Source organism: Perissodus microlepis, chromosome 12, assembly GCF_051167445.1.
Source record: "Perissodus microlepis isolate ML-2025 ecotype Zambia chromosome 12, ASM5116744v1, whole genome shotgun sequence".
In the NCBI taxonomy this organism is placed as follows: Eukaryota; Metazoa; Chordata; class Actinopteri; order Cichliformes; family Cichlidae; genus Perissodus; species Perissodus microlepis.
This window is the reverse complement of record NC_140472.1, coordinates 6970534-6993021: the sequence shown is the minus strand read 5'-3', so window position 1 is coordinate 6993021 and position 22488 is coordinate 6970534. Positions and strand designations below refer to the sequence as shown.

Sequence of the window (22488 nt, the reverse complement as noted above, 5' to 3'; positions counted from 1 at the left end):
CACAGAAAGATTTTCACTCTACATGGCTGCTGAAATATGGCATTCGTCAGGTTTCAGGTGGCTATTTTTTTTTTTTTTTAAGAAAAGAAATACAAAAAAAAGGAGATATTTTAAACTATGTCGCTGACCTTATCCACATTCCCCAAGTTTATGTCACATCACCATTACTACTTCATACCTGAAACAACAGTTTCTCAGCCAGGTCTCCACTGTGATTGGGAGCCTGCAACATACACCTACCTACTGCTTCATTAATTACATTTCCCTGCAATTAGCTCCTCGTTTATCCAGTTTTAATTAGCCATGAAATTATGGATCTTTCCCATTTGGAAGAGGCATCTCATCTGGTGGTGCATTTTTGCTTCTTCTTGAATATATTTGCTCATTATGTCTATAAAATACTGTGTATTAAGTGCAGTAGTGGCTCTGCTGCTGCTACCTTGGTAGCTGAGGGAAGGTTCTGTGTGTGTGTGTGCCAATGTACATGTGTGTGCTGAGTTAGTGAAGGACAACACCAAGGGCGGAAGGAGGGGCTGTGTGCATGTGTGTGTCAGAATGACTCAGAGTGCAGCAGTGTTTCTGTGTTATCACACACTGTGGGAGGAAGAGCTGTGTTTTTGTCTTATCCTCTCACACACGCGCAGTTGTGATCTGTGCTACATTAGAGCTCGCCACAAATAGTATTTCAGTAAAAACAGAAGCCTATGTTCATGTACTCAGAGGTTAGGTGTGAAGCCACTGACACATTCAAAAGAATCGATAGAAAAGCAGGTCCTACCTGACCAGAAGGTCTGAGATTGGCCTTTTTAATATATCCTTCATTTATCTAGTTCAGCGGTCCCCAACCTTTTTTGCGCCACGGACCGGTTTATGCCTGACAATATTTTCATGGACCGGCCTTTAAGGTGTCGCGGATAAATACAACAAAATAAAACTAGTACCGGTACCGAAAAAAAGAAAATTTATTCATAACACACGTGAAAAGACCCAGGAAAACCGAGTAAACGATAAAAACGATAACAAAATAACGCTGAAAACCGATAAAAACCCTGAAAACTATACATTTCACACCTGAGCCTCAACTCTCGCGGCCCGGTACCAAACGACTCACGGACCGGTACCGGTCCGAGGCCCGGGGGTTGGGGACCGCTGATCTAGTTGAAGGTCTCATTGAGAAAAAAAACGCAACTCTGGCCAAGGAGGCAACAGAAATGACAACACATAAAACACGTATAATATAAGAAGTAAACAAATACAACTGACATTCAGTACTGACAGGTGAACACATGACCTTATGAATAACAGACCATTACAAGAGGAACATCAAAAGCAGTCGCATTGACTCATTCATTGAAAAAAGTCAAATATTGTGAGCATGTAGACTGTACTGGTTGTGGTTTTTACACATACAGACACACAAATGAGAGCAGTGACTTATGCAGAACAAACAGCCAGTGTCTGCGGACACACAGCGACAGTAAGAACTCTGATGATGTATTGAGAATTTCTTCTCCACTCTCTTATTTCTCTCTTGATGTTTTTATGTGCCATTACAGCATGCCAGTAACTTCTGTCTGCTCTCTCCTGAAATCTGTTTTTTTCCTGTTTATTTATTTTTTGTGTCTCTGTGCTCATTTTCTCTCTCTTCTCTTTCTCCTCACCCCCAGCTGCTGGCAGTAGGGAGTTCGTCCTCCCCACTCTCTCTAAATGCTTGCAGACAGGGAATGGTTGCTGTGGTACTGTCTCATATTGTAGAGGTTTACCTACAGTAACAATACCTTAGAAATCTAATTGTCCCAATGACTACATGTCAAATCAGAAATGCAGCCCAGTTTAGACTTTTTTAACATAATTTCTGATGTTTCAGATGTTTCTACTTGCAAATGTTTTAGAAATCCCTTTCAAAAATTGTATGTATTTACAGATTAATTTTAAAATGTAAAACTTCTATACAAAGTTTCTACTTTGTTCACTTATGTATCGTGCCTAAAAAGCAACACAATTCACTGTTGGTAAGTCTTTTCTTAGTCTGTTCGACCATGCACATCAATTTCTGATGCAGTTGTGACATCATTTGTGGCTGTGACAATAATGACAATATTATTCAACATTGTATGCACCTGCAGTAGATACAACATTCCTTTTCCAAATGATTCTACACCTCCCCACAACTGGCTGTACGCTATGCTTTGTGCAGCAACATTATGACATCACAACTTGTCCTTATAAAGACAAAGTGGCACTTTGAGTATGCCGAGGCCACAAACTATTTGTGGCAGTGTTTATTCTCCACCAGGTGCAGTGTTTCATAGGATATGATTTGGCCGAACAGTTCTCTAAAAAGCTGCAATTGCTTTCTTTCAGCCAGGCTTATTTTGACTGGACTTTCCTCTATCGCCCTGTAAATTTAGAGAGTAAAACAATCTCATGACTCAGTGAGCCACTGTTAGTGAGGTAGTGTGTAAGTGGCATACAGTAGGTTTTCCTCTAAAAATAGCAGTGTACAGAGAATAGTATCGATGGCAGTGGGATTATTGAGCTCTAAAACCAAAATTAGAAGATATAGGAAGCTAAAACTCTATCTAGAGTTAAAGGGAAATACAGATTCAGGTGTTTACTCAGTGGCTTTATTTGCAATTTGTCAGATACATTAAAAGACCATCCCCACTGTTAAGAAGGTGGGGTGTTCGATCAAAGCATTTAAGAGAGTTAAAAAAACAAAACAAAGAGCATGATTTATTAAATTCAAAATGTGCTTTCAATTATATTTTTACACTCTGTACTCACTTCCACTTAGATATCTTTGCTTGATCACTTGTGAATGTGTACAAGCATAGATTAGTACAGCTTTCAGTCATGCAGTCTGGAATCGATAAAGTCTTTAACCATAAGACTCCAAGGGTCACAAGTCTTCGATAGTTGCCCTTTCTGTAACCTCTATTTAAAACAATGTTGTGTAATTGTTGGATAAGAGTATGGGGGTGAAATGTCTTTAGGTGGCTCAGCATAAATGGGATTGTGCATGAGATTGGCTTAACTTGACAGATGCACTGGATTCTGCTTTTCCTGATTTGAGGGTCATAAAAAAACTTTTTTTCAGTACTTTTTACACCATTATCTTTCCTTTTTTGCATAATCAGCGTATCATATTTCTTAAGTGCCTATACCCAGTAGAAGACAAACTTACATCTTTAACATCAAAGATCTGTTTAGGTATAAGGTATAATGCTTTCTTGTTATTCTTCCTACCCTATTCAGCACATCCGTTTGTGTTTAATGCATCAGCCATTTCAAATTTGGCACAATCACAAACCCAAATTAACCGGTGGCACCTTCTTCTCCTGAGCTGTTTTAACGTTCTGCCCTCAGCTTATTTAGATCGCTGTATGTTTGTCTACTGCAATTCAGAACCTCCCACTCAATGACATTAGTTTCCTCTCAGGCGAAGTTCTCTTTCATAGCATTCGTTTCGTGTCTCACTATGGGAACGCCTCCTGCGTGACCTCATCAGAAGCTCAAATACCATTACGCCAGCCCTTACAGGCTGGCTAGGTGACGCCCATGTCAGGAGGGGCCAGTGCCTCCCTATATAATAGGCTGACATAGCGTCAGACGTCATTCAAAAACCTCTTCTCGCTTCTCACGGAAGCCTGTAGACAACTGTTCTATTGGGTGCTAAAGCTAAACTGTCCACAGATTCGAGTGAACAACTCGGTCGCCGGGCGCTTTGTTCCCAGCTTTTCAGTTGTCCACTAGCATACGAGCAGTAGCAATACTGTTCTGTAGCTAGTGCGGGTGCCAAGTAGCGATACTTTCACCCAGGGAAGTAGCAATACTTTCCGAAAGCGAAGTAGCAACACTTTGCTAATAAAGCTACCCCTAGCTTCACCATCAGGTAGCAATACCCTTCGACGCTAGCGGTTTTACACATTAGGTAGCAATACCTGTAGAAAAGTAGCAACACTTTTCACCCCACGTTAGCGAGGAATAGCAATATTCTCCGCACTCAGTGTCAGTCTCGCTAACGTGCGCAACCCTCTAGCTAACCATGGCTACGACGGCCAACGAAGTTGCAAAACTCTGTCCTTGCGGCAAGAAGATTTCTGCCTGGGATACACACCCCGTGTGTGCGGCATGCCTGGGTTTATCTCACGCTCAGGCTGCCTTGACACCCGCACAAGATTGTATCCACTGCGCGGCTTTCCCATGCAAACTACTCCGCCGCAGGCTAGCTCGCCAGGCTAACCTGTCGGGTGGCGACCCTTTGCTGTGTGAGGCTGCTGCAGCGCAAGGAGAAACTGAGATGCCCGATGATTTGGCTGCAACGCCAGGGCCGAGCTGGGCAGAGGCAGACCCTCAGCCCATCGCGACCGCTTTCCCGTCGCTGGAGGCACACGGAGATCGTGTGTTTTTCCCCGATGCTGGAGTCACCTGGGAAGGAGATGCCAACGAGGACGGAGATGAGTCGGCTGACTCGGAGCTCCTGCTGTCTGACGACGGCGAGGAGGAAGATTCCACCTCCTTGGCTAGCATCAGCTGGGCTGCAAAGCCCTCGGCTACCGGCGAGGTTGAAAAACCGACACCGCCGTCTCCCCTGGATCTCGACATGCAGGACATGTGCAAGCGAGCAGCCGCTAGGCTCAACATCCCGTGGCCCGCCATACAAACAGAGGTTGTAAAGTCTCGTTTTGACGGTAAGAAATTGCCGAAGGCGAAAAAGACGGGGAAGCATGTGTTGCCTGTTTTCCCTGAGCTACTCGATGAGATAGCGGTGACGTGGAAAGCAAAACCTTACAGCGAGAAACACCCCATCGTGGGGAGCTCCCTGCTGGATTGTGAGGGGATGGAGTCTATCGGCCTCCGCCAGATGCCACAAGTGGAGCCGTTGGTGGCGAGCCATCTTCACCCGAAGACGTCTCTGTCCTCATCGGCTCCATCTCTCCCCTCCAAAACAGACCGCTTCCAGTCTAGCCTTACAGATAAGTGCTACAAGGCAGCGGCTCTGTCAGTAAGAGCCCACAACGCCTCTTCTATGCTAATGGCTTACCAGGCTGAGCTAGAAGAGGACATGACAGCTAAACCAGATACCACAGTGTGGGAAGAAATCTGCGTTATAACTGACCACGTCCTCCGCCTCCACAAGGTAGCCATACAGGCTACTGGGAGAGCCATGGGCCTCATGGTTCTTCAGGAGCGAGCACGCTGGCTCGGGCTCACCAACCTGACGACCAAGGAGAAAGAGGAACTCCTCGACACCCCTGTCGTCCCTCACGGTCTCTTCGGTGCGGCTGTTACATCCATGCAGAAGAGATGTGAGGAGAAAAGGAGAGATGATGAGGCTCTGAAACTCTGCCTGCCGAGGAGGGCCCAGCACGCCACCCCAGCAGCACCGCGCCAGTCATTCGCGCAGGCAGCGTCTCGCCCGGTCCCCGCTTTCAGGATTCCCAAAGTGCCTAAGACGCAGGCAGCCCCCCAGGCTGCCGGGGCCCCTAAGAATCCATGGACTCGGAAGCAGTCTCCCCAGGCCAGACCTCAAGCGGCCCCTCCTCCTCCCCCCGCTGCCGCGATCGTGAGGAGGAAGAAGCGGCCGGCCTGACAGCCTCTCCTCTAGGCGGGAGCGAACCCAGTTTCCCCCCTTCATGGGCCACCCTGCCGCCTCCCAGCTCCGTTCCAGAGCAAGTTCAACGGGACATGTTCCACACAGAGTGCATAACTCGGGCCGGCGTTCCTGTCACCGGACCCACCGGAGGGAAAGAGAGCCAAAGTTCGCAGTGTTGTTTCACAAGCACTTCTCTCATGCATTCTGTATTAAAAAAGCCCCGACACGCGCATCCAGGCAGTTTGCCGAGGGCGCTGTCGAGTGTTGCAAAACACATGAAAAAATCAAACATGCTGAAAAACAGAGCACCGTCTGCCATAACGCAGCCCGTGGAGACTCGCGTTTCCACGGCTGTGATGATGCAGATGAGCCCGTCACCTCGCTCACCTGTGACAGAGGTGACGGGACACGTATGTTTCGCGCTGCGACCACAAGGGGGCGCCAAAACGCCATATTCGGTGGAGTGGCCAGTGAGCGCTCTGTCTCTCCACATGAAGAGCTGGGCCACCTGCACTCAGTCAGCATGGGTGCTGAGGACATTGGAAAAGGGCTACAGGCTGCAATTCAGTGTCGCTCCACCACATTTCAAAGAGATCGTTTACTCTCGTGCTCTGGGCGAGTCTGCCAGTTTTCTCCTGGAGGAAATTTCCACCTTGAGAGACAAAGGAGCTATAAGAGTTGTCCCTCCCGAGGAAATGCACAGCGGATTTTATTCAAGGTATTTCCTTGTGCCAAAGAAAGGGGGGAGGGGTATGAGAGCCATTCTGGATCTCCGTGCCCTGAACCGGCATTTAAGGACATACAAGTTCAGGATGTTGACGCACGCCTCGCTGCTACGGTTTGTACGAGCGGGCGACTGGTTCACATCAATCGACCTGAGGGATGCTTATTTCCACATCCCCATATATCCCCCACACCGAAAGTATCTGAGATTTGCTTTCCAGGGGATAGCATACGAGTTTGTAGTCCTGCCTTTTGGTCTCTCACTGAGCCCAAGGGTGTTTGTGAAATGCACCGAGGCAGCAGTGGCCCCGCTCAGGAAAAAGGGCATTCGGGTGGCCACATACATCGACGATTGGCTGGTGGCAGCCCCAACCCGCCAGGGAGCGACTTGTCACACAAATGCTCTCATACACCATCTGGAGAGTTTGGGTTTCCAGATAAACGTGGAAAAGAGCACATTGACGCCAACTCAATGCATTACTTTCATAGGGCTCAGCCTAGACTCCTTCCGGGTGAGGGCTTTTCTGTCCCCGGAGAGAACAGCGGCCATACAGTCATCCCTAGCACTGTTTCGCAGAGGCAACACAGTGACCCTCAAACAGTGCCAGAGGCTGCTCGGTCTGATGGCCTCTTCTCTAGTGGCGATAACACTGGGACGCCTGCACATGAGAGGCTTTCAGCGCTGGGTGGGCTCGCGGGGACTGGACCCTCACCGAGACGGCCACCGTCGCGTGAGAGTCTCTGCAGACTGTTCACTCGCTCTCCGCGAGTGGAAGAGGCCAGGTTTCTTGTCTCAGGGTGTTGCCTTGGGGGCAGTTTCAGCCAGGAAAGTGATTTCCACAGATGCCTCTCTTTCGGGCTGGGGGGCCACCCACGAGGGCAGAACAGTGAATGGGGAATGGGGCCCTCACATGCGCTCCACCCACATAAACTGTCTGGAACTGCTGGCGGTTCACCTGTCGCTAAAACACTTTCTCCCTTGGCTGAGAGGTCATCATGTTTTAGTGAGGTCGGACAATTCCACCGTTGTGGCCTACATCAACAGACAGGGGGGTCTGGGGTCCCCCAAGTTACACACACTGGCACACAGACTGATAATCTGGAGCAGTGTCCACCTGCTCTCACTGAGAGCGACTCACGTGCCGGGGATCTTGAACTTTGGAGCAGATCTTCTCTCCAGGGGCAACCCGCTGTATGGGGACTGGAAGCTTCACCCAGAGGTGGTGAAGCAGATCTGGCTGCGATTCGGTCAGGCGACCGTGGACGTTTATGCATCCAGGGAGAATGCTCAGTGTCCCCTGTTTTACTCACTGCGCGATCAGAGAGCTCCACTCGGGGTGGATGCTCTAGCTCACGAGTGGCCGAGAACCCTCCTCTATGCTTTTCCCCCAGTGGCCCTCATTTCTCCAACTCTGGCCAGAGTGAGGGAGGGAAGTCACTATATGATCCTGATAGCCCCGCACTGGCCAGGGAAGCACTGGCTGGCGGAGATTTTTCAGCAGCTGTGCGGCCCACCTTGGCCGTTACCACTACGCAGAGACCTCCTGTCTCAGGCACAGGGGGAAATATTCCACCCCCACCCAGAGAGGCTAGCTCTATGGGCTTGGCCCGTGAATGGTTTAACCTGAACACGGTGGGGCTCCCTCATAGTGTTATCGACACTATTCAGTGTTCTAGAGCATCGTCTACTAGGACGCTATATGAGCACAAGTGGCGTGTGTTTGAAAGCTGGTGCGCAGAATCACAGGCCATCCCTTTTCTGTGCTCTGTGGCTGTGATTCTGTCATTTCTTCAGGCCCTGATTGATAAGGGTAAAGCCTTCTCCACCATCAAGGTGTATTTGGCAGCAATTTCAGCCTGCCATATTGGTTTTGAGGGAAAGACTGTTGGCCAGCATCCCTTAATATGCCGTTTCATGAAGGGTGCACGGCGTAAATTGCCTACGTCTAGGCCGTTGGCTCCGTCGTGGGACCTTCCCACAGTATTGGCTGCCCTCTCCTGTTGCCCGTTTGAACCCCTGGAACAGGTTGAGTTAAAATTTCTGTCCTTGAAGACGGCTCTATTAATTGCTTTAGCTTCTGCTAAACGTGTGGGAGAGATCCACGCTCTCTCAGTGCATCAGTCATGCATTCGGTTCTCCTCGGATAATACGAGGGTCAGTATGCGGCTCAACCCTGCCTTTGTCCCGAAGGTTGTCGGCACATGTTCCCCTATAGAACTGCCGGCCTTTTGCCCACCGCCTTTCTCCTCAGAGGAGCAACAGCGGCTGCATACCTTGTGTCCAGTCCGTGCTCTACGCATTTACATGGACCGAACCCAGAGTGTCAGACAAAGTGACCAGCTGTTCGTGTCCTGGGCTAAGCCACATATGGGAAAGCCTGTGTCTAAACAGCGCCTCTCCCATTGGATAGTGGGAGCAATTGCCCTGGCCTATACTAGCAGGGGCCTTCAGCCCCCTGCTGGCTTACGTGCGCATTCCACTAGAGGTCTGGCAACCTCATGGGCTCTCTTTAGGGGAGTTTCTATTCAGGAGGTGTGTGCAGCTGCATGCTGGACCTCACCTCATACATTTGCTAGGTTTTACAGGTTAGATGTGACAGCACCTAACCTAGCACATTCAGTCCTCAGTGCAGGTTCTTCCCGGGTGGGGGCCTCTCCTCTGTGAAGTGCTGTTGGGGACAGTTGTCTTCTTAACAGGCATGTCTGGCAATCCGGGAGTCAGTATTTCTCCCATAGTGAGACACGAAACGAATGCTATGAAAGAGAACTTAAGGTTATGTATATAACCCCGGTTCTCTGAGTAGCATGAGTGAGTGTCTCACCAGACCGCCCTCCTTGCTATGGAAGCGAGGAAGAGGTGGGCTTGTTTTGAATGACGTCTGACGCTATGTCAGCCTATTATATAGGGAGGCACTGGCCCCTCCTGACATGGGCGTCACCTAGCCAGCCTGTAAGGGCTGGCGTAATGGTATTTGAGCTTCTGATGAGGTCACGCAGGAGGCGTTCCCATAGTGAGACACTCACTCATGCTACTCAGAGAACCGGGGTTATATACATAACCTTAAGTTTTTGTGTCTGAGCCACACACCTCTCTTTCATCATAAAAAAACAACAACAAAAAAAACAGGGCACGATGATGTGGAACTCAACTCTTTTAAAATGAGGGCATGAGGTGATTTTAACAGTCTGTGCAGAAGCTGCTGTTGCATATCTATTTTCATCATTAAGCAATTAATTAGCTTCATTACTAGCCTTATCAATGTGAGTGTTGTGTGAATCAATTTGTACAGTCATGTTGGCACAGCTTAATGTTAATGTGGGTGGTGGGTGTTGTTGAAAAGTTATGACCTTCAACTAATATTTCTGGGTATCTAATAGTGTGGAAACCAGTGGATGTTTTTTTTTTCTGATAAAGAATGTCAAATTCAAAATATCACATGTACGTTAATGTAATGTTGCAGACTCAACAGATTGTATGCAAATGCTTCCAAACTGATCAAACATTTTGGAACACTGGAGTATAATTATGAGTCGTATGTCATGCTTGGTGAGTAACTCAGACAGTGTTGCTTTGAAGCTGTGCATTTTCATAGCCCCAGCATGAAAGAACATTATATATCTTAATTTATGCTCAGTGTCTACTTTGTGGGATTTCGGTTGGTCAGTGGCTTGGCTGTTTCACTTTGTGAAGTAGACCAGAGCAGTGACTTTACAATGCTTACAATTTGCAAACATGTGAGTCCAAGTCCGAATTTTATGAAAGAGCAGTTGTAAATGTCAATGAAAGATTGTTGACTATTAGACTTGGAGGCGATGTCCAACAGAAAAAAAAACAGAAAACAAGTCAAATTATGAAAAAAAGATATAATTTTGAATTTGGTGACAGAAGAGCAAAAGTTGGAATGGGGCAACAAAACGCTGGATATTAAGTGGTGCTATGAAGAAAGCAGCCCACATCTAATTAGGCTCTTGGTGGGTCAGTGTAAAAAGAGCATCTTATAAAGTTTCTCAGAAGTAAAGATGAGCAGAGATTACTAATCTGGTAAACACTGTGCTTGAATTTCGGGCAGCACAGTGGCACAGTGATTAGCTCTGATAGCTCCCAGCAAGAAGGTCCTGGGTTCAATCCACCATCTGTCTGGACCTTTCTGTGTGACGTTTCCATGTTCCTCCCCAAAACAATCAAGTTGTTGGTTTAGCTTAATTGGTAGTTCTAAAGTACTGCCAATGTGAATGGTTATCAGCCCTGTGATGTCTTATAACAAGAATGGGATGACATTCATTTCCGAAAAGTTGAGCAGCTGGCCTCATTAGTTCCCAAATATTTATGTACTATTAAAAGAACACAGGATGCTACACAGTTGTAAACACGGCCCTGTCCCAATTTTTTTGAGGCATTCTGCTGCCATCAAATCCAATGAGTTAATATTTTTGTAAAAAATTTACATTTTTGTAAACACTGGATATGTTTTCTGTGTTCTATTGTGAATAAAATATTTTGTTTTTGTTTGGAGCATTCGGGCAGGGGTGGCAATCGTACAGATGTTCTGTACTGAAGTAGTACGTATACTACTATTAAAAAATATTGCAGGGAAAGTTTATTAAACTTCTTTGCTCAAGTAAAAGTGAAAAAAAAAAACAGCTGTGAAATGTACTCAGAGTAAGAAAGTAAAAGTAGCTCTAGAAGAACAGGTAAACTAAACCTTGTGCTATATTAAGGTAATAATAAAATAATATTAGAAACTTTATTTCAGTCAATTAAAAAAAGATTTTGGCTCTAGACTATAATACTCTGACTGGATAGGAAAACTGACTTCGCTACAGATTTTCAGATTGCATTTTCGGCCCTGAACATGTCATGTGGCTAGCTATTGAATTTAGGCCACGAGGGGCTAAATTGGGGCAAAATTGCTATTAAGAAGAAATAAATAAAACACACACAATAAATAGTGACAGATTTCAACCCAACTCTGTGCAATTGAGGGGCCATAAAATCAGAAATCATAGTATGACAGTAAAATTTTACAACAAATTTTACACAACCTTAAATGTACTAAAGTTGTAGAAATAAAATCAGGAAAGTTTGTCGAGGTCAGATGGACTCACTAATTTTTCATGGAATGACCCAGCATCATTTTTAAATATTTAACTAAACATCTCACATTGTCCACTTCAAATGTGACGGAAATGTACTAAATTCAATAATGTATTCAAATACTGTTGAATACTTGAAGTGAAAGGTGCAGTTATTGACAAATATAAAAAACTTTTTCTGCCTACGTCTGTTAATGATTACAGCCCATTCCATTTATGCACCGTGCCTTCATCTAGACAGAAAAGACATTTCTCTGTATACAACCGGCTAATGCAGTGAATACAAGAGTCCTTCAGCTGGCTGATTGAAATTGATTGAGTGGTGCTGAAGGTAATTGAATACTGCTGAAATAGCCTACTGGTTCCTTTGAGAGTAACAAGAAAATACTGTTTAACGGCTCTAAAGCAAAGACAGAACAAATGGCATCTGTTGTATCCTGACTCATATCCAACATTCTTAATGAGTACAAAGTTTGTGTACATGCCTTATATTATAACTTTGCATTGGGAATGAGGTTGCCTATTATCCAAATTATTTTTTAAAAGAAAATAAAAAAGTATGCCAATAGCAGAATAGACCACTCTAACATATCAAATGAGGTAAGGCATTGATTTTATTTTACTTGAATATAACTAACGTTAATTCTAAGCTAAGTGCATCTGCCATTTTTTTCAGTTTTGCAGAGCTCTTTAACTAAATACAGAAGTAACAGTAAACACAAAATCTGTTTTTCATTGTTATGGCATCGCCAAAGACATTCAGATTCATTTGTATACAGTCCTTTAATTCAGTAGTGGATATTACAACCCGATATCACAGCAAAGAGTGTAACAGACATGTCGCTCCACCATGCTCATTTCACACTGCCTCTCCAAAGCGTGAAATGCACACACAATTATACTACCAAGTTGGTAGTTGGTAATTGCCAGAAATGATTAAGCTAGACATTATTTTTATTTACATGTAAAATGTTAATAATGTCTGTTTAAATGCTTCACATTTTCTTGAAATAAAATATCTTCCTCTGCTGTTACTGCAACTTCTGCATGTGTGTACATGTCATGCTTTGGAGAGGCAACGTGTGAAATGTACACTGTGGACTGGTGTGTCTGTTATGCATTTTCCCGTAATACTGGGTTGGATATTGTCAGTGAGCCAAAACAGCTTTTGCACATGATGTGATATTTTGCATGAATCCCTGTGATGTGTTCGTCTGAACTTTGACCCTCTGCTGTATTGACCTTTGTATGCAAAAAATTTGCTGAATTGAGAATGAAAAATTAACTGCTTGCGTGTCAAGAACAGCAAATTTGTCCTATGTCACTAATGTGCCATATTAATGATATATTGGTATTAGCCCAATGGCATGTGGGGACTTTTACAGAAAGACATGCAGAGATGTGTGCACAACTGTGGAGCTTATTCACAGCTGTGAGCTCAGAAACACAATCCTCGGCCAGTGCAATTCTGTGTCTGAAATGGTGAATATACACTGGTCTTCTGCAGCTATAGTGCTCTGCAGTATATTTATTTTCTTAAGATCCTGTTTACCTTACTAAATATGTTTCTAAACAGTTTTTCTTATATCCTTACATGTATATAACCTAGATTGTTTTATATTTGATACCTTTAGATTTAGATTTATTTAATTATTTATTCATATTGCACAGTATGATGACAAGCTATTGCAATAAAACAAAAAAGTGGCTTATTGTGGGGCATGGTCTGTGGTGCTGCTGCAGGGGAGGTGGATGCACCTGAGCAGCATCCGCAATCACGCCTCACCGGCTTAAAGTCTGTGCTCTGACTGTCATCATGGTTGTTGTTGCTTGTATTCGGCTGGCGTCTGGAAAGCCGCAGCCACATGATTGTGAACAGCAATCATGAGAGTTCAAAAACGATACTGAAAAGCATGAACATATCATTGGGTCTGTCGTGGTTCATCATGTCATCGGATCTGTCGTGGTTCTGTTACATCGCTATTCTATTCTATTGAATAAGAGCTTCTCCACTTGCTAATGCTAGCTGTTTTTCAGACAAAGCGCAGATCATGACTAATCTTGGAGTAGTGAAAGCAGAGCCAATGGGTAGCTTGCCTTTCACACTGGTCTCCCATCACTTTCCCATCCCGTGAAAGATGAGACCATTATCCACAATGTGCATGCACAAACCACCAGAAAAAAAGCTTCTGGCTTCTGAGCTTGCCCAGCTCAAGTCCTTCTTAACAGGAGTTGGACGCGCCTGTAAAATGAAGACAGCCACAGTTTCCTATGAGTAGGAAACAAGTAGAGCTGTCAGTAACAATAGCTGAGGGTGGCCACAAGATGGCAGTAATGTAAATTTGACTAAATCTACCTTGCTTGTCCTAAAGCCGTGTCCAAATTCGACTTTAGGACAAGCTGAGGACCCGTACTTCGCGGTCTACGTGGGCCGGGTCCTCAGAAGGTCGGGTAGGCCAGAAGTAAACGGCTGTGAAATTGGACAGTCTAGCCTTCAGGTTTGTGTCACCATCTTACACTCGGTGGAGTTTAATAAACTCGGCCATCTGCTCCTTGCTATCTAAAATATAACAGGACACTGGTGTAAATTCTCAACCATCTCACACTTAATAAAGTTTTATTTTATCTAATCTAATAACTTTAATCTCAGCCAAACCGATTTACTCATGAAGAAATAAAACACTGAAAAAAGCCAAACAATAACATTTTTAGGTTGTCTAAGTGACTTATATATCACGTTTAACCTGAGTAGCGAAAGACCTTGGTGATCTGAAAATGATGTGCTGGGAGTTTGCCGTTCTCGCTGGCTCTAGTGACCCTCGAGCTCCCGGCTAGCTATCGGTGGGTAACAGATGTCTCCGAAAACATCGGAGTGCTTTTGCAAATATGCGATATCTTGATAAACCGCGCAGATATTTGAAGTTTACACAGCTACATTCTCATCTGAAAATATGTTAAAAGTTTATTTTGTGACGAAGAAAGAGTAATAAGAGTAATATTAAAACTTATTAGCGGCCGCCATTGTTGAAAACTGGAATTGGCTGGGCTGCGCTATGAATTCTGGGATATGGTGGGCCACGAAGGATACACCCGACCCATCCTTCAAATTCGGGGAAAAGGAGGACGCATTTGTCAGCTGCATTCAGAGGAGTCTACGAATTTGGACAGCCTTCGTCGCGTCGCTGTGACGTAATTGGTCTACAAATGCGGCCTCAGGAGGATGCAGCCCATGAATTTGGACACCCCCTAAAAGTTTGCCATTGGATTACCCATATAAACCACTAATAAGGCTAAGAGCTTTAGCACTGGATTTCAAAGCAGCTAACCACAACCTCAAGCAATCCTTAACAACTGGTAGCAGAGCACTCATTGTTTGATAGCATTAATAGGGATTGAGGCCTTATACTTTCCAAGAAAGACTACACATTTTGTTTTTGTACGTGAGATGGTTTCAAGATATAAATTAGAAAATGTATAATAATTTCATACTGTTCTCACCCTGTGACATCTAGGATAGACACCAACACTTCCTGGGATGCTAAATTGAATAAATGGAAGAAAATGGAAAAATGGATGTGTGCAGTTTCGTACTGTATACTTTAATATGTCTCCATGAGCGAGGTTAGCTGTGTGCTGTCAGCAGTTTTACACTACCTTGCATTTGCGAAGCATCATGCTCTTTATTTGCATTTTGGACACCAACGGCTGGCTGAATATAATGGTCTCTCTGTATCTTTCACCAGAAAACAATGGGACTTGAAGTATTTTTTTAACAAGACACTTATTGTACTGAATGTGGCAAACTGAAAAATTGGTGACTGGTTAATTTTACCAATAAATTTACCGTGAAGAATGAGAGGGTTGCTGATATTGTATTATTTTCTGTTATTAGACATTCCTTTCACATTCCCTGAAATTCAGATTTTAGTTTAAATATTATCATATATGCTCCAGACTAAAACCTGAACCACCAGTCGCAATCCAAACGCTTTTCTTCTCTACCTAACTGAACTCTTGGAAGTAAATTTATCATGAAGGTGAGTGAGCTCATTATCTCGCTTCATCTCAGACTGAGACAGTTGAACTGAAAAGACACACACACACACTCAGACTCATTGTTCACGCATTGCGTCTGGTAGAGTGCACCATGCACCGGAGCAGACATTTGAGAGATGTCATGAAGTTCACCCTCTTCTCTCCTCTTCCTCCTGTATGAATATCAGCCTTTCGGTGACCTGGCCTGACTGGCAACACACTATCCTCTTCTTCTTCTTCTTCTTCTTCCTCACTTCTCACTTCTCTGTAAAAAAAAAAGTAGCACAACCTTGGTGAACAATACTGCTGGGATCGTTCTACATTTTGTGACGATAATGGGTTTTTGGTCCAGTTTGTAAAGATGGAGTGTGACGGCATTGAGTTGGCCTTATCTTGACGTGCTCTGTTGGCTACGCTTTTCTTGTTGTTCCTGGAAGTTGATGGGTGGAGTTCAGACCTTGAATCCAGAGACGTAATGCAAGATCTATTAGATGTCTATCATTTCCTCTGGCTGGCGGGTTGATCTGCCTATTGTTGTTTTGTCTTTTTTATATCTTTTGGCCTTATTTGAAGAGCATGTGCATTTTCTCTCATTGTCAACAAAGGCTTTCACTCTCTCGTTGTAAGATGGTAGTATAACCTTTGTCTTACGAATAATAATTTGCTTTTTGTTTGCTCAGCCTGCCAATGTCTGAATTAACACTGAACAGAACTGACTTTGAAAGGTCCAGGTCATTTAATCTGCCTGTTTGATACATTGACAGAAAAGACAGTTCTATCAGGTCCCAAGCGTCTGAACATTTCTGTTAATGGCTGAAAACTGATGAAGTTTGAAGACATTTGCAGCCATTTCTGAATTCACCCAGTTAGAGCAGGGCGATATGGCCAAAAATATTTATCACGATATATATTTGAAAATTTGCGATAACGATATAACTGACGATATAACTGACGATATAACTGACGCGAGACAAAATACAACTCCACAACTTTACTAGCGCAAAAAAAAACCCATTCATGTATTTTCACTTAAACAAGCAGCTGTTTTTATGTGTATTAAAGCTATATAAAAATTTTACTGTGCAAATGCAAATTCCTTGCTGAAAGTTTAACCAAAAGGCATTTCCAGTAGAAATGGGCTGACATATCCTGAGCATAACCATGTATAATATCCACTGAAGTTAAAAAGAGGTGCAACATGAAACCACAGTGTGCCAAATAAAAAAGTCAAATACATATTTTTCAGACCATAAGGTGCACGGGATTAAAAGGCACATTAAGCGAAACAAAGCAGTCAGATAAATCAAACTTTATTCAACTCATACTTCTTGCTTCTTCCACTTCTGTACCATTGATTCATTAATGCTGTATTCTATCACAGCTGCTCTATTCCCGTGTTGTTGCAGTATATTATTGACTAACCTCGTATTGTGGATGGATTGTCTCAGTTGTTCACCTGACTGAAGTTTGGTCCGTTTACAGCATCCTGCCATGCGATTGCATTTGTCCCTAACCATCAGGAACCCTCACGTTAACTTTTATCGAGTGGAAAAGTGTTAGCGTTGATTCCTCCAGATTCACCGTTAATGTTATGCTAACATAGTTGTGTCGCTAGCGATCACGTAGCACATCATTATAAACCCGCTAGCCCAACTTCAGTAACCTTACAAACGTCACTGCTGTTTAGTTTCCTGTCTTCATTTATGTTGGAAGTGATAGCAGAGCTGTACGTTTGAATTTTTTCAGAAATCTCTCAGTCAGAACATGCTATATCATGCTCAGGTAACTAGCGAAACTAGCGAGCTAACTTCCGCTAACTTCCTGCTAGCTTCTAACTCCGTTAAGTGTAATAAATTCTGTTTTCATGGGTGCCTGGATGTTAAACTTCATAGTTACACCTGGTAAAGCATTAATGCTGATCGTTTTATTAAAGATGAAAGAATTTAGACATTGTAACTCTCAGTGATGCTGCAGTGTTTGTTTGACTTTGGGACCTGAAGCGGACGGAGTTTAGGACCCAGATTACTCCCAGATTTACGAGCGCCTTAGTCCCACAAATACGGCAATAACGACGGCCTGCTTGCATGTTCTACAAAAAACTGTGCTTTATTGTGTATCTGACGGACAAACACCAAACCAGTTCCACATCACTGAAGTGTCACCATTTTTACAAACTAATTCTGGTTCATTCGCTTCACTCAACGATCGGCTTTCTCCCTTCTCATTCTCCGTTGCCGCCATGCTTTTTTTGGCCATGTGCGTATGAAAACAAAGGCACTGCGCATGCGCGTTTTACCCATCTTCTATCGCGATATTTCATTTTCTTATCGTTGCCTAACATTGTACCAGTATTACTGTGAACGGTATAATATGGCCCAGCCCTACACCCAGTCTCTTAGTTTCTCAGACCCCCAACCGAACTGAAATCTTCTGTTACTAGTTGCTTGATCTGGTCTTTATGGTTCTTAGACTTGGTTGTTATTTGTACTTTTTTTGACCTGTTTACTGCTTCTTCTTCAGGCTTGCTTTTTTTTTTTTTCTTTCACTTAATCTATCAGGCTTCAGTTGTCTGCTTTTTGGGTCCTGTATTGGATAGAGTTGACTCTATTTGCATTCTGCCAGGATCCTATCCTTCAGACAGGAAATGTTAGAATTATCTTCTAAGTTGAGTCAGCCAAAGTAAAGCCACTCAGTGTTAAAGTGCTAAAATGATATGCTGTTCTTCCTTTGTCATGCATATTACATGTTTGAACCCTATTTAAAGCTCTCAAAAATAAATAAATGTGGTTCTCAATCATGCATTTTTCTTTTCTAGGGCAGTGACGACGGCGATGTGGACAAGAATAAATGCTGCACACTGTGTAACATGTCCTTCACCTCAGCGGTTGTGGCACAGTCACACTACCAGGGTAAAATCCACGCAAAGAGGCTAAAACTACTACTGGGAGAGCAGCCTGCCATCACAACCAAAGGTATATCCCCTGTTAAAAATTCATCATGGGTATCAATGATGGAGGAGCTACATGTGTTCAAAGGGGATTTATAATTGAGAAGAAAATAATTAAGGAATGAGAGACAAGTTATAGTACTTAAGGCTACCAACAAGATATGTGTTGGCAGTCTCGTAGATATGTAAAATTAAATATGTGACAGATCGGGTTTTCTGTTCTCCCTATATTTCCATCCCTACTGTATCTGAGCTTAGGAGCAATGCAATAGGACAGACTCTTAGATCAGTGATCCAAAATGTCACAAATAAAAAGAGGTGCTGTATGGTCAGTATATACTGTGGGGTAGGGAAATCCAGGCCTCGAGAGCTGGTGTCCTGAAGGTTTTAGATGTGTCCTTGATCCAACACAGCTGATTTAAATGGCTAAATTAGCTCCTCAACATGTCTTGAAGTTCTCCAGAGGCCTGGTAATGAAATAATCATTTGATTCAGGTGTGTTGACCCAGGGTGAGATCTAAGGCTACGTTCACACTGCAGGCGAAAGCGCATCAAATCCGATTTTTTTGACCCTATGCGACCCATATCCGATCATGGTATGACAGTGTGAACGGCGCAAATCCGATATTTTCAAATCCGATCTGGGTCATTTTCGTATGTGGTACTGAATCCGATACATATCCGATGTTTTAGAAAGCGACTGCTGTTTGAACAGTCATGTCGCATTAAATCCGTCTTTTACGTCACCGACACAAGACAGACGCCAATTATCAGCGCCAGAGAAGCGCCCGATAAGACATCGCGAACGCTTCCTGGCCATCCGGTGAAACTGCTGAGAAGACAACGTTGGAGAAACGTTACCATTTTATTTGTACTGCATAATCTGCAGATTCTGACAGAAATCTGCAACTATCCTTTGAAGCACCGCTCCTCTCTTAAACAGCAATAAGGATAATTATTAGGTTATTTACATTATGTAAATAACAAAATAACTTAAAGCAAAAATTGGGAAACGTAAAGTCCGAAGTCTTTATATTAAGGGCCATCAGTCAAACAATATTGTTTGCTCTGGGTCTAAACAGAGCGCGTTGTGTGTGACGTCTTCTTTTGCGCATGCGGGCCGCTTTGAGCGTTCACACTGGAGCGCGTTTGCTGTCGCATTTTATTTGTAGTGTGAATGAGCAGACAAAAAAATCGGATCTGATCAAAAAATCGGAATTGAGACCTGCAGTGTGAACGTAGCCTATAACCTGCGGGACACCGGCTCTCAAGGCCTGGAGTTCCCTACCCCTGGGCTAGACCTGTAGCATACTCAGGGAGATGAGGAACAAATTATAATTATATAATTGTAATTATATATATAATTTTATGTTGTTTTTCTGCCTACCTTTGTGCTGAGTTTTGAAGTATACAATACTTTAGCTACAGAGACTTCATAACAAATAAATCATAAGACTTATGAAACTGTGTTATGTCATGGAAGCAACTCAGAATTAAAGAAAATGGTCTTCGTTTAGAACACTTGATTCCTGATTTCTTACTTTTTTGCATATTTGTCACAGTTAAATATTTTAGATCATCAAATGCTAAGGATGTTATGACCAGCTATTAGGTTTGAATATCTTTTTCCCTTAATAAATGAATTCATCAATTAAAAACATCATTGTACTTTGTATTTACTCAGGTTATCTTTGTCTCATCTTAAAATTTGTTTGATAATCTGAAGCATTTAAATATGACTAATATGCAAAAAACTCCATCCATCCATCTATTTTCTTCCGCTTATCCGGGGCCAGGTCGTGGGGGCAGCAGCCCAAGCAGAGAAGCCCAGACCTCCCTCTCCCCAGCCACCTCCTCCAGCTTATCCGTGGGAACACCATGGCGTTCCCAGGCCAGCCGAGAGATATAATCTCTCCAGCGTGTCCTGGGTCTGCCCCGGGGCCTCCTCCCTGTGGGACATGCCTGGAACACCTCACCGAGGAGGTGCCTAGGAGGCATCCTTGTCAGATGCCAGAACCACCTCAACTGACTCCTTTCGATGTGGAGGAGCAGCAGCTCTACTCTGAGCCCCTCCCAAATGGCCGAACTTCTCACCCTATCTCTAAGGGAGAGGCCAGCCACCCTTCAGAGGAAGCCCATTTCCGCCGCTTGTATTCGCAATCTTGTTCTTTCGGTCACTACCCACAGCTCGTGACCATAGGTGAGGGTAGGGACGTAGATCGACCGGTAAATTGAGAGCTTCGCTTTTACACTCAGCTCTCTCTTCACCACAACAGACCGGTACAGCGTCCGTATCACTGCGCCCGCTGCACTAATCCGTCTGTCGATCTCCCGCTTCCTTCTCCCATCACCTGTGAACATGACCCCAAGGTACTTAAACTCCTCCACTTGGGGCAGGAACTCGTCCCTGACCCGGAGTGGGCACTCCACCCTTTTCCGGCTGACAGCCATGGCCTCACATTTGGAGGTGTTGATTCTCATTCCCAAAAAACTCAAGAAGGGGAAATCAGGAGCGGTATTTACTTACATATACTATACATACATACATACACACATATGAGCCACATTAGATTCCAAAAATTGATTTGTGTTATATTTTAATAAAATTGCTTTCAACATCCATACATCAATGTTTTAACTGCTTATCCAGTCTTGCTGTCATTGCTCTGAATATGTATCTGTTAAATCTTTATTTCAAATTATTACATTATCACAAAATATGGAACTTTTTATGTGGACATTTTACACAGGATTTGTCCTGTGGTGATCTGCCCCTCAGCAAGAGCAACAAAGATACAGTTGAGTACCACCTGAAAAGGGTACAAAAGGTACGCATGATGGTCTGTGGTTAGTACTGTTGCCTGACAGCAAGAAGGTCCTGCCTTCAATTCCACCATCAGATCTGCCTTTCTGTGTGGAGTTTGCATGTTCTTTCCGTGGGTTCTCTCCAGGTCCCACAGTCCAAAGACATGCAGTTAGTAGGTTTGGGTAAATTGATGATTCTAAATTGCCCATAGGTGTGAATGTGTGAAGCGAATGGTTGTCTGTCTCTATGTGTTTGCCCTGCGACAGACTGCCAACCCGTCCAGGGTGCGCCCTGCCTCTCACCCTAAGACAGCTTAGATAGGCTCCAACCCCCCCGCTGAATTGGATAAGTGGAAGAGAATGAATGGATGTACCATGGGATTGGATCACGGTCTGATCTTGTATCAGCTGATGGAAAGATGTCAGACTTATATCTGATAATCAGTATAATATGTATTTTACCTGGTATAATTCAGGGTCTAATTACGTGCCAACAGCAGGTCACGAGTTGGTGTGTTTGCATGTTTCCTTATTTCATGAGTCTGTGTGCGTGTTATTTAGAGTTAATCACCAGCTGCTCTTTACCTCAGGGTGATCAAAGCCTGCTGCCGTTGTAATTTGCTGAGAGCTACTTACCTTGAAATCACGTACATATTAGCAGTTGCGAAAATAATGAGCAAAGGTCACAGAGGAAATACAGCAAACATAATTTTAGATCATTTTAAAGCCCAACACCTGAGTCCACAGTGAGCAGCATGGATGTGGGTAACTGAGCTTTGTTTGTTTCCTGTGGTTTGTTGGTGCTCCAGTTGACCGGGTCATTGATATGCACTGCAGAGCTTTGTGTTTTACTTTGTGCTCTCACTGCTACATTTCTTTTAATTTGTTGGATGCGTTCAGCTGGCTGATAAGGCAGTGCATTTTTATAGTGGTATTATCTGAAGCCTCACATTGTTGGACCATCCTGAGTTTATCCAGCATTAGTGCTGCCTCAGGCACTGCAGCCTTTTCCCCCTTCCAAAGTGGGAGGATTGAATCCGTAGATTGGCACAGAAACCTCTTGTCTTTGAGTTCATGTTTGACTTAACCTTCTGACTGGAAAACCTGAATAGAATAATTTCTTTCACCGCAGCAGTTCTAGAACAGCATTTACACTTGAAAGTAGTGCAAAGGTCCTCTGTTGCGTTTTCTTTGTATTGTGTTTGTGAACTGAAAAAATAGCAGGACAGATTATGATTTAAGTGAGGTCGAAATATTAAAGCTCTCGAAACTGTGGTAGTGATCA

At 43.8% G+C, this 22488-nt stretch overlaps 2 protein-coding genes across 2 annotated transcripts in view; both read left to right on the top strand.

Annotated features, from left to right (window-relative positions):
- zmat4a (zinc finger, matrin-type 4a) overlaps positions 1-22488 on the top strand; it is a 160171-nt gene that overhangs the window by 78919 nt on the left and 58764 nt on the right. The window contains exon 4 of the mRNA XM_084945307.1: positions 18267-18423. Coding sequence (XP_084801433.1) covers positions 18267-18423 — 157 coding nt within the window. The remainder of the gene's footprint in view (positions 1-18266; positions 18424-22488) is intronic.
- On the top strand, positions 5640-9002 carry LOC146375730 (uncharacterized). Its single transcript, XM_084945306.1, has one exon. It carries the CDS (start codon positions 5640-5642, stop codon positions 8985-8987), a length of 3348 nt encoding a protein of 1115 aa, XP_084801432.1. The 3' UTR covers positions 8988-9002.

What these genes read in the sequence shown, in the direction of transcription:
- LOC146375730 (XM_084945306.1), top strand. Translation starts at nt 5,640, where the DNA reads ATGGGCCACCCTGCCGCCTCCCAGCTCCGTTCCAGAGCAAGTTCAACG.